This window comes from Agelaius tricolor, unplaced genomic scaffold (assembly GCF_023055355.1).
Source record: "Agelaius tricolor isolate 1412-34295 unplaced genomic scaffold, bAgeTri1.0.p SCAF_2, whole genome shotgun sequence".
Lineage (NCBI taxonomy): Eukaryota > Metazoa > Chordata > Aves > Passeriformes > Icteridae > Agelaius > Agelaius tricolor.
In genome coordinates, this window is record NW_027269262.1 from 44,277,311 (window position 1) to 44,294,347 (window position 17,037).

General features: G+C 39.5%; 1 protein-coding gene across 11 annotated transcripts in view; it reads left to right on the forward strand.

Moving 5' to 3' along the window:
- Window positions 1–17,037, forward strand: part of PPP4R1 (protein phosphatase 4 regulatory subunit 1) — a 63,523-nt gene that overhangs the window by 16,950 nt on the left and 29,536 nt on the right. For 9 of the 11 annotated variants that reach the window (XM_071417065.1, XM_071417111.1, XM_071417086.1 and 6 more), the window contains one exon: window positions 3,424–3,530. The exons of 1 other annotated variant lie outside the window; for it this stretch is intronic. In XM_071417065.1, the coding sequence (XP_071273166.1) occupies window positions 3,424–3,530 (107 nt within the window). Of the gene's footprint in view, window positions 1–1,804; window positions 1,849–3,423; window positions 3,531–17,037 lie in introns of all 11 variants that reach the window. One more of the 11 variants, XM_071417128.1, reaches the window with a different exon arrangement.

Below are 17,037 nucleotides of genomic sequence, written 5' to 3' on the forward strand. Positions count from 1 at the left end.
TGCATCAACTGGGAATCCTTTTAATTGCTCTGTCCAGCTTTATGCACCCTGTGCTTTCCTGCAGGGAAAGGTGGTCGGAGTAACTAGTTTTTCCTGATTTTTTTTTCCCCTGTGTTTGCTTGTTTGGATTATTTTTGCTGGTACAAACATGATTTTTAATCCTAGCTTTCTTTGTAGGCCTATTGTTATGTAGCATTAGAAAATACAGGAAATAGCAAATGATAATTATTAATGGTATAACTGAGTAGCACTTAGATCACAATAAATGATAGTGACTACTGCAGTCAGTTTATGATGATTCAGCATTAGTCAGTCTCAGAATAATAGGAGGGATTTCTGCTAAGCAGAGGAACTGGAGCATTTAATATGAAAAAGATGAATTCAATTACATTCATTTATTCATATGTCTTAGTATGGTATCAGCACATCCAATTACTAATGAGTAGTTAAAAGTTTTAAAATACTATGATTGAGTTAATAATGCTTCAGTTGTTTCTGTGACCTGGAACCTGCATTTCTGTGGGAGCTTCATATTACACATTCCAAATTCTTGAAACACAATCATTGAATCTGGGTAAATTAGGGTAAGATGTTTTTTTCCCCCTTTAATTGGATGAATTTGCTTTTAGTATGGCAGGTTTTAATCTTTAAGTTTCATTTTAGGTATTATTTCTCTTTGCATTTGGTTTTATTATCCTTTTCTGTCTGGTTAATCATCTACCTATGCAGCATATTTGCAGTCTGTGATTATATTGAATGATTAAAGTGAAGGGATTTTTAACAACTGCTGCAAAAGTCTAGTCTCCTTTAAGTGGATTCCTTGAGTGCTCATGATTTCTCAGCCATTTGTTCTGAGATGGAAATGAATCAGTGTCTGTGTCCTAAAAAATTTCAGGAGATGAGGCTTGGAAATAGCAATGTCTTCTTTGTTTAAATATGTAAGATTTCTCATAAGGTTAACTGAAAGAGAGATAAATAGGGAATCCTTTAACAGCTTCCCAAATGGTGGAAGGTTTTGCTTTGTGACAACTTTTGGTATGTTATGTTTTACATTTTTACTGGTTTAGGTGTTGCTCATGAGCACCACAGATGTTGCCTATGAGAATGGAGGGGAACCTGACAAATATTACAATAAATTGTTTATCGGCAAAATAAGGCAAGTGGGAGTCTGGCTGTGGTGTGATTATTGAAGAGGCAGCCTTCAGTTCAGATTTGAGAAGCATCTCTAGGATATGTCTTAATAATCCAACATCACATTGCAGCAAGAGTACATGTTGAGCAGAAAGCCAAAGCCATCACCCTGAAACACAGAGTCTTCTTGTGTCTGGTAGCACTGGTGTGTGTACATACATACAAGGATGATGATTCCTTTTTGCTACTTGCTTTAAAAACCAATTGCTAGTTGCTGGTGCAGTTTGGAGCTTAGCTTTTGTTTCTTTTTGGTTTTTTTTTGTGTTAAAATCACTTGTGGGTTTTTTTAATCTTTATTGCCTTGAACTTGCTTCCATTCCTCATTAAGAAGGCTCGGAAGTGTAGAGCACTCACCAATAAATCTATTTGAATAGTGAGGCAGTTCCTGAACACAGATCCTTCATTTCATATGAGGAATTATTGCTGCTTTTTCTCTTCAGACCAAAGCACATCTTGGCAGTAGTGCTGTTTACTGTGGTTCCTCACTTGCTGAGACTCAGTGGGTTAGTTGACTTGTCTCTCACTTTCCAAGACTACATTAAATATGTAGGAGACACGTGTCCACACAGGCTGGTTTATGAAATTGCTTCATCTGTTCCTCTTCTCTTTTCAGAGGTGTCCAGCCCTTTAAAAAGACCAAGTCAACTCTGCTTCTAGGTTAGTGTGTCATGCAGTCTGTTTCCCTCTGTTAGGGTTTTTATGGCTGAATTTTAACTGCGTATCAAGATCTCTGCTGAGAGATGTACTTCTGTCAAGTTGAAAAGAGTGAGGGAGAAGAAATTAATTAAAGGCAAATGGTTTCTTCAGTTTGTTTTTTTAGAAGATTTTATACATCTGTATGTCAAAACACTTTAATTTAAAATAGTTCTGCTACTGGCCAATGTGCAATATTTAAATTACTGATTTTCAGTAGGAGAAAATGTGTGCTTAGCTTTGGGAATTCATGGAAACCTCCTGCCTTTCTCTGATTGCATGGAATTGTGAAGTTCTTGAGCTTCCCTTGTGCACTAGGAATGTAACCATCTGTTCTCTTGTAAGTTGTTGACCACTGCTCACGTTCACTGCTTGTAGTGAACATAATAAAGTTTAGGTATGCCTCTGCTCTTGTCTACAGCACTGCTGTTTGTCAACAGTGCTTCTACCTAGGCTACATCCTAGGAGTGTTTCTGTCCTTCATTTCTGTAATTACCTGGCACCTGACACTTGCTACTTCAGTGTTTTGTTGAGTTGCTCCAGGGCATTACCAGATCTACCAGTGTCTTGGACACTGTTCCTTGGCCCATTCCGATTCCATTATCCAGGGATAATTCTGCTAGCTCTCTGAACTGACATGTGACCCATGTTATCCAGTAGGGTAAGAAAAGAGTTATGTCATTGCAGGGTGTTTTTGAGGAGAAAGGGTGATTGCCACACATTCCCAGCTGCATTCAGGGCTGTCTAGGTACCTGATGGGTATGACTTTGTAGCACAGGCTATGACAGAACCTTGGAGGACAAAATCCCAAATCTGACTATATCTCATCACTCATAAATTAATCCATAGAAAATTTTCTTGTGCATTTGAAGTAGTAACTGAGTTGATTATGACTTATTTAATATTTTTTTAATGTTTCTACTTTGCTTAATGTATGTCTCAGGTACACATGGGTTGGGTAGTACATGTTATTTTCACAGTACATACCCATAGCATTCAAATGAAGTTTGACTTTTAAATGTCAACCGCCATTGGTTTAAATGTCAACTATAGCACCATTGGTATGAAAATCTTTGGCTTGAGTATTCATGCTTTTCTGAAATAAATTCAGAGTTCTATTTAAAAACATTTTAATGACACTAGTGTTACTTTGCTTTGTATGGAACAAGTTAAGGACGTCACAGATGAGGATGGATGGAAGGCTGATTCTGACTTCTAACATTCAGCTCCTGTTTGCCCACTTAGAAGATGATTACTATTTCTGGTCTTGGTGGCTGGTTTCTCTTATCCTTGTAAATTAAAGGGATACTTTTAATGTTATATTTAAAGGTTACAATTCTTTAAGATTATGCCAGGTATCAGAAGTAAGAATTCCCAAAGCAGGGCTAACTAAACTTACTATAATTTATAAATTGAATTTTAAGTGAATATATATAAAATTCTATTTGGTGTAAGAAATTTCTCTGATTCACAACTTTTTGATTTAGCTGTATTTCTGGACACAAGTAATGCTTCTTTTTAATCTTTCTTGTAAACTAGGCAAATGGTGGCTCGAAGTTTGCTGGACACTTTGAAGGAAGTCAGTGATGATGAGAGAGATTGTATTGCTGTGTTGGAGAGAATCAGCAGATTAGCTGATGATTCAGGTAGGTAGCACTAAACATTTTACTGGGTTGATGGGGGAAAATCAGAGGTTGTAAACCTGTGATTAGCACAGAAGCAGTATGTTCTTTCTCCAATATTCAAACGAGGCTTCTGCAAATTCAATAAATAGTGTAACATTTATTTTTTCTTAATCATCCCCCAAAGATGACTTTTTTCCTTACTGTTTTCATCAACAGATTTACACCCCTTCAAAATGTAGGACTGCAGCTTTCCAATAGTACATTTTTAGTAGCTTTTATTATTTACTTTTGCTACTCAAAAGATCTGCATGATTATTTTAGATTTGTAGATCGATATTTGTTTCTTGCCTTGAAAATAAACTTGGAAACCATCTGTGCAACACTCTCATAAGTTTTGATAGAATTTAAATGCTGAAGTTGTTCCTTTGCACCTTTTTGGGCAACCAGGCGTGCAGGTAAGAGAAGCAGCAAGAATTGGTAAAGATGCAAATATAGAATCAGAGAATGGTTTGGGTTGGAAGGGACCTACCATGGACAGGGACACCTTCCACAAAACCAGGTTGTTCAAAGCCCCATCCAGCCTGATCTTGAACACTTCCAGGGATGAGGCAGCCACAGCTTCTGGGTAACCTGTTCCTGTGCCTCACCATTCTCATAGTGAAGACTTTCTGCTATCTGCCTTCTTTCAGTTTGAAGCCATTACTGCTTATCAGGTCACTACCTGGCTTTGTAAAAAGTCCCTCTCCAGCTCTCTTTCAGGCCTCCTTAGGTACCGGAAGGCTGCAGTAAGGTCTCCCAAGAGCCTTCTCTTCTCCAGGCTGAACAGCCCCAGCTCTGTCAGCCTTCTCTCATAGGACAGATTCTCAATCTCTCTGATCAGTTCCATTACCCTCCACTAGACTCGCTGCTGCAGGTCTACATCCTTCTTATCTTGAGATCCCCAGGGCTGGATGCAGCACTCCATATGGTGTCTCACCAGAGCAGGGGAGCAGAATCCCCTCCCTCGCCCTGCTGGCCAATGCTGCTTTTGATGCAGTTCAGGATGTGTTTGGCATTCTGGGCTGCACGTTGCTGGGTCATGTTGAGCTTGTCATCAACCAACACCTCTGAATCTTTCTCCTCAGAGCTGCTCTTAATCCATTCTCTACTAACCCTGCATTGGTACCAAGGTTTGTCCCAGCCCAGGTGCAGGACCTTGTTCTTGGCCTTGTTGAAATTCATGAGGTTCACATGGATACACTTCTCAGGTACGTAAAGGTCCTTGTGGCTGCTGTCCCTTCCCTCCAGCATGTCAATCCCACCACAGAGGTTGGTGTAGTGGGCAGACTTGCTGAGGGTGCTCTCCATCCCACTGTCCATGTCACCCACCAGGATGCTGAACCCAATATTGACCCCTAAGGAGCTCCAGTTGTCACTGGTCTCCCCATGAATATCAAGCTGTTGACCACAACTGTTTGAGTGTAACCATCTAGCCAGCTGTTTATCCACTGAGTGGCCATCTCTCAAATCTGTGTCTCTGATTTAAAAACAAGGACTTAAAGACATAGTGTCAAATGTTTTGCATAAGTCCAGGTACATGAGGTCAGTTGCTCTTCCCTTATGCACCAACACTTTAACCCCATTGTAAAAAGCCAACAGATTTGCCAGGAGTGGTTTGGCCTTAGTGAAGTTGTTTTAGCTCTTACACATTACCTCCTTATTTTCCATGTGCCTTCTCACAGTTTCCAGGAGCAGCTGCACCATGGTCTTGCTAAGGCACCAAGGTGAGATGGCCCTTTGTCTTCTTTTTTTCTCTTTTTGAAAATGAGGGGTTTGTTTTCCCTTTTCAGGTTGGTGGGAACTTCAGTGGACTGCCACAATTCCCAAATATAATGGATAGTGGCTTAGCCACTCCTTCTGCCAGTTCCCTCAGGACCTGTGGATGCACTGCATCGGGTCCTGTGGACTCGTGCAACTTCAGGTTCCTGAGATGATCTTGAACCTGATCTTCTTCTGTGGGCAGTTCTTCATTCTCCCAATCCCTTCCTTTGCCTTCTGGAACTCAGATGGAGAACTTGTCACTGAAGACTGAGGGAAAAACATCATTGAGTACCTCAGCCATCTCCTTGTTTGGGGTAACCAGGTCTCCCTCTTTCTTCTACAGAGGACTCATATTTTGCCTAGTCTTCCTTTTATCACTGCTGTACCTATAGAACCTTTTCTTGTTACCCTTGACATCCCTGACCAGTTTTAATTCTTTAAAGCTTTAGCTTTCCTAACCCAGTCCCTGGCAGCTCGGACAATTTTTCTGTATTCCCCCTAGGCTACCAGTCCTTGCTTGCACCCTCTGCAGGCTTCCTCTTTTTTGCTTGAGTTTGTCCAAGAGCTCCTTGTACATCCATGCAGGCCTCCCAGTGTTCTTGCCTGACTAGTTCTTTGTTGGGATGTATTGCTCACGAACTTGGAGGAGGTGATCCTTGAATATTAACTAACTTTCTTGTGTAGCTGTTCCCTCAGGCTTTATCCCATGGTACCTCCACCAAGCAGATCCCTGAAGATGCCAAAAGTCTGCTTGTGAAATCCAGTGTATTGAGCTTGCTTGTGCTCCCTCTTTGCAATGAGTAGGAAGGCTCTGTAGATCCAGTGTGTCTGTTGCTAATCAATATATTGAGACTGCTGAGTGTTTAGAATAAAAGGCAAAAGCAAGAGAAAAATTAAAAACAAATGTGAAAGAAAGGGAGTGCTTAAAAAGTCATGGGGAAGTGCATGAAGGGAAAAATTATGTGGACAGAGCTGTGGCAGAATTCTGGTTTAAAAATTATCTAGAAAGAACTAAGGGCTTGATTTCAACATAGCTAGATACAGTTGACATACCAGAAGGAAGAAAATCTAGCAGCAGAACATCAGAAAAGATCTGGTCATTCTTTTTTAATTGTTGGTGTGCTATGAAGATAAATTTGTATTAAATCTTGAATGAGAAGAAAATGTTTCTTCTATTTAATGTCTGTTAGTTTTTCTCACTTCTTCTGGAACTGCAGAAGATAATGCTTTCCAAGGGTAAAAATATATTCTGCTGATTTCTCTTATTCGGTCATTACTGTCTTAATTTAAAATGCATGGTTTTATTTTTCTGAGGGAATGTCCTTGTTTAGCCAGGAAAAGTAGCCTGTTGTAAGCATTACATAATTGTATTGAGTACCTCTCCAAGGATTCTCTAAAAAGGAAAAAAAAGTCGCTATTCACTTACAATAAAATGTGTCTTTAATTGAGAACAGTGGCATGCTACTGTTTATAGAGTGCTTTCCTAGAAAAGCTCTGCTTCTGAAATCTGCATATACAGTTGCCTGGTTGTGTGGCCCTGTGAATAGTTTAGAGCATCAGACACTTTCTGAAGCTCCTCTTCAGTTTAGAAAATAGGACAGATGTGTCCAAGGGAAAATGGCCTCTTGCAGCAACTTGTAGCCTTAGGCTTTTCATTGGTGACCAACTAAGTGTGTCAAATTGAAGTTTATTTAGGCAGAAGTGTAGTGGAAGCCAAGAGTTGAGCTCAAATCAATTTGTTGCCTTTAACGAGGGTGGGGTACATTTTTAGTCAGAGCTGATATTTTCTCAGCGTCAGTAAAAGCAGCAGTTCAGGCTTTTCCTGCACTGTAGAAGTTGTCTCAGATCTGCCAAACTAGTAGTGCTGGATTCTGCAGCTGCCCCACAAATTAAATTTCTGCAAACTTAACTGTGAGTCTTGTGCCTCGAGCAGTTGCAGTATTGGACTTGGCTGGTTTCGGTAAGACAGGTTATTAGAATAGCCTTGTGTTTTAAACCATGTGAAAATTCAACAGGGAGCTTGATCTGCTTTGTATCTTCTTAATATATGAGCTTGACTATTAATCATACTAGAGCACAGTGGATTTTTTTGTTTTGTTTTGGCTTTTTGGTTTTGTTTGCAGGGGTTTTGGTTTTTGTGTGTGTATGTTTAAGGTTGTTACTATTAGACGTCTTAATTTTTGTCTTGCTTCTTTCCATTTACAGTATTTATTTTTCCAATTTGTCCATAAAACATAAAAGACCCTGAATTTAGAACAAGAAAACATTGTAAAAGTGCCTGTGTGTTTTAACTTGCTTGGTTAGGGCAAGATATTTGTATGGGTAGACCCCTCCTGGAGTCAAACCTTCACGTTTAAATGTTTAAATAAATAAAAATAAAAACAAACTTGCAAGTCAAACTAATCTATGACTAAGTACAAGTCTTTTCATTTCTAACTGTTGATGCTTGTCAGTCTTATGCCAGTTCTTTTAACATTTGGAGCTCTTTGTCTTCTCTTGTCAAATCAAGTCACAGAAAGTCAGATTTTTTTTTCCAATTTTTTTTTACAGTAATTGGTATAATGAGATTAGAATTGAAGAATATACCCGGGATACACAATATCTATTGTTTCTGGGCTACTCATGCTGTTTTCTAAAGTAGAGGTACAGCAGTGAACTAGAAATACCGGCTATCCTAAAGTTGCCCAGAGAGTGCTCTGCCCTGTTAATACCTTGCATTTTCAGAAATCTTGTAGTGGGGTTGATGTATTTCAGACATGGTCTTTGCTTGAAAAACAATCAGTCTCAGGGTTTTTTAAAAATTCTTTGGGTTTGTGGTTTTTTGGTTTAGGTTTTTTTTTTTTTAGCTTTTTTCAGGTTTGTTTTGGTTGTTTTTAATACCTTTTAATAAGCTGGGACTATGCTGAGACAGCCATTTCTGTGTTTAAAAGCAGGAGAATTTCCAATGATTTTCATTCTTCATCTACTGTGATGAAACTTTAAGAACCTAAATGTCATCTTGGTTGTGCTAAATACTGTTTTAATGTGGAATAAAAATATTCTTTACTAGAAAAATATCTGGGTCCAAATATGATAGTAGGATGGAAGAAAATTATGTGAGTATAGTTTGCTATGATTGATACATATATTGAGATTCCAACTGGGTAGCCATGACACATTTTTTGAGGCATCATGGCAAAAGCAAATATCAGCTCTAAAACTGGTTTTATAAAAGCTTTTTGTAAAAAAAAAATCTGAGAGAAAGAGGTTTTGATGAAAATTCATTTGGACCCTTTGAGTAGAGTTGTAGTAAATTGTATTTTGTGAAAGAATTTTGATTACCATTGTGTCTGCACATACAAATGATATAAAGAGTGCCTTCTCCTGACAGTAGCAGTTTGGACAGGGTAGTTTGGACTCCTGGTAATGAATTAGTTCCAGTTTACACTTGTAGCCTTAAAATCAATCACAACATCAAAATGTTGTGTTTCTACTGGGAAAAAATACCCCCTTCAGGTGGTACTGGACATGAGCTGCTCCCAGTGCTGGCAGAACTGGGAGCAGCTCATGTCCAGTACCACCACCAGAGCATTTGCTCTGCCCTGTTGTCATGTGCTGCTCTTGTATGTATATGGCACAGAACAGCTGTTCCATGGAGGAAACCCATCAGTGGAATTTAGGGAATAATCCCCTGCCCCCAAGGCCCTTACTTGCTAAAGAAAGTTGTTCTCTGAATCTGAGTTATTTGTAAGACTTCTGTATTTGTCTTCATTGCTGTACTTGGGTGTTGCTGTTAAATCTGTGATTCTGCTATGGAATTTGGGTGTTTTTCAGTCCTAAACTGGACATCCCTGCTGTCTTTGGCACCAAGTTTCCTAGAGTAGTGACAGCTAAGAAAGATACCTTGTAATGCTTTTGAATCTGCTGTTCAATCACTTTGTAATTTCTCTGTTTTTTTAGGGATGTTAGGTATGATTTCTCACTTAGATTTTTTTATGGTGTCTTTGAATCTATACAAGTCAAGAAGTAGTTTGACATATAAGCTTAGTACTTGGCAAATGTTAAGTTATCCCCCATAAACCCTTGTTAGATCAAAAAATGCTTATCTTTGTATTAAGATAGCTGGGTCTTCTTCATTTTCAAATGTACACTGGCCACAGGCTTGTGAGAGCTTGAACAAGGGCCTTATATCTGAGTTATTGACTTAAGTAAATCAGCATAATTCAAACTTTTTTTTTTTGGTACCAGCTTGTGAGTGGCTTAGATGATACAAGATTTCATCACTGTGTGCTGAAGTGCAATTAACTGGCTTTGAAAGTTAGCCCCAGCCAGAATTACTGCATTACTGGCATTTTGCTTAGTGTGCAAGAGGCTTCAGAAGCTTCAAATTTTATTTTCTGAAGTTTCTTTAAAAGTGAAAGTCTGTATCTTTGTTCCTAAAATGCCTGTGTAATGTAGCTTACTATGAAATAGATACGCATAGATACCTTTTTAAAGAAATGATGGGGGGAAAATAAAATGACATCCTGAAGGGCTGGTGCTTATTTGTCTGAATATAGCCAGCAAGGATGTTTTTCTTCTGAACGAAAAGTAATCTCTACTGCAAAAAATCACTTGTAAATGCAGTTTCCAAAACAACCTGATTTTGAAAACAATTATTAGGCTAATTGGTCATTAAATTTTGAAGGTCTATAATCAGGCTTAATGTTGATGGCCTCACAACCCTAATTACTTAATAGTGTGCTTGAATGGCTTTATTAATGTAGGTTAAATTACTGCTGTTGGTATTTTGAGGCATGCCAACATTACCTGTCAAACAGCACATAGTGCAGCATTTAATTTAACAAAAATCTTCATATGTAAGCAATATTAATGGGAATGATAATATTTGCCTTTCTCCAGCTGCATTTTCTTCCCCATCTTCATGTTCCAGGATTTTCCCTACCTCATCTCCCACCTCATGCTACACTAAGAATTTTCTCCTAAGCTTGATGTAAACTTCTTTTGCCTCTCCATGCATCTGATGAGTGACTAACGATGACTTTTCCCTCGCTCATTAGTCTGTGTTTCACTTCTTGCTCTGCCAGTCAGTAGTGAAATCCATTGCTGGTTAGTAGGAGAAAAGAACCTGACTACTGAAGCAGCACATGCATCAGCCTTTCTGCTGAACTCCTAAGCTAAATGGGATGGGCTCTGGTTGCAGTGTATTTCCACTTGTTGACCTTTTATTTTATCTTCAAAAGAGGTAGAAAAGTCAGAGGGAAGGATGAAATGGGAAATGGTAGAAATCAAAAGGGAAAATGCGTCTGTTTGTAGAAAGAAGGAAAAAAAGAGGGAAATGGAAGACTATCTTTAGGGAAAGAAGAGGATAGATAAAGCTGTGTCAGGGGAAGTTTAAGTTGAATATTCAAGACAAGGTTCTTCACCCAGAGGATGGTTGGGTGCTGGAACAGGTTCCCCAGGGAAGTGGTCACAGCACAAGCCTGGCATAGTTCAAGAAGCATTTGGACAATGTTCTCAGGCACATGGTGTGACTCTTGGGGTGGTCCTCTGCAGGGCCAGGAGTTGGACTTTGATGATCCTTCTGGGTCCCTTCCAACTCAGGATATTTTGTGATTCTGTGAATAACTCTTTTATTGAATTGAAGTGTTAATGCAAAGCCATGCACTTACACCTTTCCCTGTTGCTCACAACCCTTAGTAAGAACAAAGGGCAATATTACTAATATTCAGGTGTCCTTAAAACTTCCATAAAAATTGTCACTTAAAGCAGCTTTAGCATAATCAGTGGTTGTTCTTCATATACAGTTTTACAACACAAAAACCTTACAGCTCCTCACAAATCTAGTGGAAATTCACTGCTGCTTGTATTTCAGAATGGTCATAGTGGGATAATGAAAGCACTGCAGACGTTTTTTTAAATACTGTACTTTGCTGCAGAATAAAGCATTGTGAAATAAATCTAGTTGTGGGGTGGCACTGAGTAATGACTTGATTTATAAATAGCTGGTCAGAAGCAATTAGTTGGTATTACTCTGTGCAGTTCTAAAATAATCCCTTTTTAATTTTCAGTATGCAGCTGATGGTGGTGCTTTACTGCCTCATAGCTGAAGTGGAATAGAGAGTGAACTAAAGCCTCAGCAGGGCTGAAATAAACATTAGACATTTATAGATCCAAGCTGATCTATAAATGTGTATGTGCTAGGAGTAGCCAAGTGAGCGTGCTGGCACTTTACATGAGATGGTGTCAGATTTTAGGGGAAATGGTTTTTTTCATGGATAAAGAAGAAATAGTTAATTACTTCTATGATTATAGAGTCAGTTTAGGATGTTGATTTGAATGGTCATTTGTGAAATAACTAAAACTGAGTGTTTGTTTAAGCAGAAAAAAGTCTGCCCAGGTTCTGTAGATGCTGATTTGAACATATTGATGGTTTTGTGTGATCTGGACATGAAGAGAGGTAGAACTGTGTCATTTTATTCTGGAAACTTCTTTTCCAAATTGTTTAATGAACGAAGAAATGGAAGCTATTTTCAGTGTCTTCTGTCATTCTCTTAATTTTTCTTGATTCCTAAAACTCGGTTCAGTGTAATTCTGTATCTAGATAATACACTAGATATGATAGAATGAAATAAAATGCTAATGAGTAAGGAAATTAGTGTTTTATATTAATATTTATTTTCAAAGGTTTTGTTTTAACAGATTGCAAGGTTTCTTTTTAGTAGATTGCTACTTTAAGGAATAGATAGACTTTGTACTTTCAAGAGGTTGTTTGAAAAGATCATTTAAAAATACTTCCTCTGCTGAACAGAAAAATACTGTTCCAGGCAAATGTTATGTAGAACTTAGCTGTACAGAGATTTTTCCAGACTGCCTAAAATAGAAAGTTGACGTGAAGCAAAATTCTCCTCCTGGTTAGTTTATACTGTGTGAAAGCCTGGTCCTTGACTGTATTGTACAGTGCAGAAAACACAGAGGTGCAGACGTGTTCCCCAGCTGGATGAGCTTATGCTTTACAAAGCAACTTGTAACTGCTGTGCACTGTTCACTCTGTTGATAACTACTGGCTTTGGCAGAGGTAGAGTTAATTTTCTTCATAGTAACTAATATTGGGCCATGTTTTGAATTTGTGCTGGAAACAATGTTTAAGCTGCCTTCTTCACTGTGAAAGTGAGAGGAATTCGTACCTTCCCATGGGCAGGCAGCTGTTCAGCCATCCCCAGGAGAGCAGGGCTCCATCGCACCTGACAGTGACTTTAGACCATAAACACCACCATTCCAAACTTCCTCCCATTCCTCCTTCTCCCTCAGCTCTATATGATCAGCCTGACACCATGGTCTGGGGTGTCCCTGTGGTCAGCTGGGATCAGCTGTCCTGGCTGCATCCCCACTTTGTGTGTCTCCTGCTGATTGCTGGTGAGGTGGGGTGAAAGGCAGAAGAGGCCCTGGCTCTGTCTAAGTGCTGCTCAGCAATAAATAAAACATCCCTTATCAGCCCCGTTTCCTGCAAAAATCAAAAACATGGCCCCGTACCAGCTACCATGAGGAAAATTAATGCTGACCAAAACTAACACAATGACCAAGCTGTAAATTTGGTTTTAAACAACAGGGAGGTTTAAACTGAAATGGCCGACACTGTTATGTATTGAAGCCTCCTGGAATCCCTGCTTGGAGCTGCCACCTGTTCAAACTAAAGACAAAGCTGAGGGATAGATGAAGGGAATAAGAAAGCACTCTGACTTCAGTAGATTTTTTTGGCATTGTTGCCTGGGTCTTAAGGAAACATAATGCAAAAAAAAGCTCTACTGTAACTGCATCAGACTGCAAGATTAGGCTCTATTCAGTACACACTGGAACATATGCCTCAGCCTTTGGAAGAATTGAGCTCTTATCTAAATTGGTAAGCTTAAGGTTCAGGTTCTTGCATAGCAGCAGTAATTCCCCAGAACAGCACAAACGCCTTTTGATGGCGAATTACAGTGTTGTGTTACACAGCCAGTTCCCTACACAGCCCTCCTTGTTCGCTGCTTTGAATCGACCGTACAAAGATCCCAGAGCTGGGTACTTAAAAGTTAGGGAATGTAAGAACTAAGGTGACTTTACAGTTCTAACTCACTCCTGGGCATGAATGTTTCAAATCTTTAATTGCATGGTCTCATCTGCCCGTGTTCTTCACAAAGCCAGAGCTGACTTGGTAGCTCAGGAAGAAAGGGGCTCACTTTACATCTGCAGGTCGTTAGTATTGTTAGGCAGCTGACATAAGTGCTGCATAATAGATGAACCCTGTTCTGAAGGGAAAGGATCTTGTGGCTTTGGTACATCCTGCACTCTTGCTGGAGTGCTTCATAAAGAAATGTATAAATCCTGTTTCACAGCAAACCTCATCAATTTAGGGAAAGGGAGTGTTGCCGTTTCTTTATCAGTGGGTGGGCAAACTTTGGAGGTGTCAAAGAGGTATGCAAACAGTCTCCCCATTTTGAGTGCCTCGTGTCCAAAGTATGTACACAGCTCTTGATATACTTAATACAGAGTTCTTGTTGTCTTTGATTGCAGAGCTATTTCTTCAGCATCAAGACAGAGTTCAGACTGCAATCAAATGAGTAGTGTGCAGTTACTCTGTGAAGAGCCTGGTTTGAACGTTTTGCACAGCTTCACACTAGAAGGAGGAATAAATTTGCTTTCCCAATATTTTGCTTCTTTCCCTCAGTTCTAGCACCTTCTTTTACCATTGCTTGCTTCCATCATCAGACAATTCTGCTACTTGAGGGAATTATGTGATTGCACAGGGAGATCAATATTAAGTGCCAGTTCTTGCTGTTTAATTATGCTGCTGTGGTGAGGCAAAAGCTGCATCAGCTAGATCAGTTCTTTGATATGGTTTATTGTCTGGCTGCATGAACAGTAGCATTGGCATAAATGGAAGCTGCAGGTTTTGTGTCTGGGAGGGTGGGAACTGCCCGAAGCAAATTTAGAAGCCATTTAAGAAGAACTGCTGCCACACATGCAGCCTCAGTCAGATTGATTTTGCTTACTCTCCATCTCCTTTGACCTCTGCCCTCTCTCCCTCCCTTCCCCCAGTCATCTTCTGTCTGCTACAAGAAACAAGGCATGAGTCCTAAGATGGGAGAACAAGACCCTAGGGATAAGTATTGTTACATAAGTCTCCTGTGCCAATTGATCATTTCCTGGGCATGTCTTGAAATAACATCCTTCTAGGAAAGGTGGGCATGAGTTCCTCTAGCCCTGGCTTTGGGCACTGGTTCCCATTTCTTGACCATCAAGTTCCTGTCCTCCTTGCCCAGCCTGATGGTTACTCACTTTGCTCTGTTTGCCACCTACACCCTTTTCAAATTGCCCTTGGGAGAGGGGCTGTGTACAGCCTGTTTGCAGAGACAATCTCTTGCTCTGCTTTCAGTGGATACTGGGCAGTTGCAAATGGAGGGTGCAAGGCTTCTTTAACTCAGCTACCTTTGAGCAGGTTGTCACACAGGTGGAAAAAAACCACATTGATGTGTCAAAGTTGGCATGTGAAAGAACTCCTTTCTCAGGCACACTTCAAACCCATCTTCCAGAACTGAAGAAGCCAGGCCTTGTCAGATAAAAGGACCAGTATTGAATTAAATGTAGGAAGAAAACAGTTACTTTTGCTGACTTGACTCTTGAAAGCACCTGATCTACTTTGGTTGACCCCCCCACACCACCTCATCCTAATGAACAATTTCACCTTCTCTTCCTTGTATTCTAAGGACTGCTCTGGCAAATTTTTATAAGGAAGCAAAAGATGAGTTATTACAATAGGAATATTTTCTTTCTTTGCATTAGTATGATATGGCGACTCCAACTTTCAGAATCAATAATCTCATTAACTATTAGTTTGTCCTAGTTACAGGTGCATATTTTGGTCAACTTAGTTACCTTTAGTGCTACAAATGGAGTGTTTGATCACAAAACTAGCGTCCAGCATTTTGTTAAGGTGTGAATTTTTGTTAGATCTGCTAAAACTTGCACATAGTTTGTATAGTGTTCTTTGGGATCTGACTTCTTCAATATGAACTTCAGGATGTCAGTATTGCTTATGGAGTTCAACCTGCACATGTTTCAGAACATCTGAAGTTTAAACAAAAATGTTTTTCTCCTGTGTGCTCGTGATAACATTTGGGAAGAGATACAGAAGAAATTGGAAGACTTTTTAACTTTATTGTCATGAACAGCAAACCTATATGATATTGATTTGTCTGAGACTTCATTTTGTATTTTGCAACTTGTTCAGCAACTCATAAACTTTCCAGAGTAACCCTGAAAGTATTCAGGCCCAGGTTGGATAGGCCTTTGAGCAACCTGTCTAGTGGAACCCCAGCCTCCAGGGGTTGGAACTACATGATCTAAAAGGTCCCCTCCAACTCTGATTTCGTTATGTTTTTCTATAGGAAAAGTAATTTAAGTCTATAGTGAAGGAACTGGAGCCCATAGGCATTTAATTACTTTGTGTGCAGTGATCTTTTCTGTTCTCATTGTTCTCAGCGAAGAAAAGACTGCACGCAGCAGGGGACTTGCTTTGTCTTTGTTATGTTTTATTCAGACCTGAGTTTACACTTGTAGCCAGTGTTCAAGAAAGCCAAGTGCTGCACACATTCGCCACGTTAAATACAAATGCATGTTGCATGCTTCTGTTTAACAAAAGGTTGTATTTTTAGTGAATCATGTTAATTACAAGTATTCCAAGGAAGATGGTTCAGGCTATACCATTTTTGCCTGAACAACTTTTAGGTAAAAATTCAGTAAGGCATATGTATCTATCCTGTGACACATACATCTTATTATTTAAAATATTCTAAATCAAATTAGTGTAGTTTGAGAGTAACTGATGTTATGTCTTTTTGTAAGTAATCAGTTGACCAGTGGTAACTGCATATATCAGCAAATCCTGAAAGGGCAGAGGTACTCAGTTCAGATTTTTTTTTTTATCCCCAGGGGGAAGTTAGGCATGTAATAAGGTCCTGCTTCTTCATTGAATCTGTTTTTCTAATAGTTGGAATTGAATCTACATCTGTATTGTTTCTCTTGCTTCTTCTCTCATCCCCCAGATGTATGTGCATATTCTGTGGGGATTAGGATTCATCCAGGCAGTGTGCCATTTCTTGAATTAAAAAATTTAATTAAATATTTTTTAAATAATCACCAACTTTGGTGAGAAACACATCTCAAAGGTTTAGTAGAAGCAGCTGGAAAGATGCTTTCCTTTTCCATCTGACAATTACATCAGTAGCCTTAAAAAGCAAAAAATGAAGAACAGCATCTGTGGTTATGGCTGGTTGTCTTGCTCAGTGGGATGTTTCCTGAGAGGCTGTGGCCCATACTCCCCCTCAGTTCCTGTCTGCTTACAGTGGTGCCAGTTCTGGGCTGACTTTCAGCATAGGAGGTTTCTGTGAAGTAGGTGATGCTCGTAGAGAGTTTGGACAATTCTGATGTAGCCATGATATTTTCTGAAAAATCCTCTCCTTAGGATTTTTTCTCCTGACAAGCTGAGAGGCCTCAGGAACAAAATGTAAACAATGATTATCTGCTGCTGTGGAATGCAACAGGTGGATCTGTGATTGCCCATGTTGGTTGTTTCTAATCAATGGCCAATCACAGTCCAGCTGTCCGGACTGTCTCGGTCAGTCACAAGCCTTTGTTATTCCTTCTTTTTCTATTCTTAGCTGGCCTTCTGATGAAATCCTTTCTTCTATTATTTTAGTATAGTTTTAAT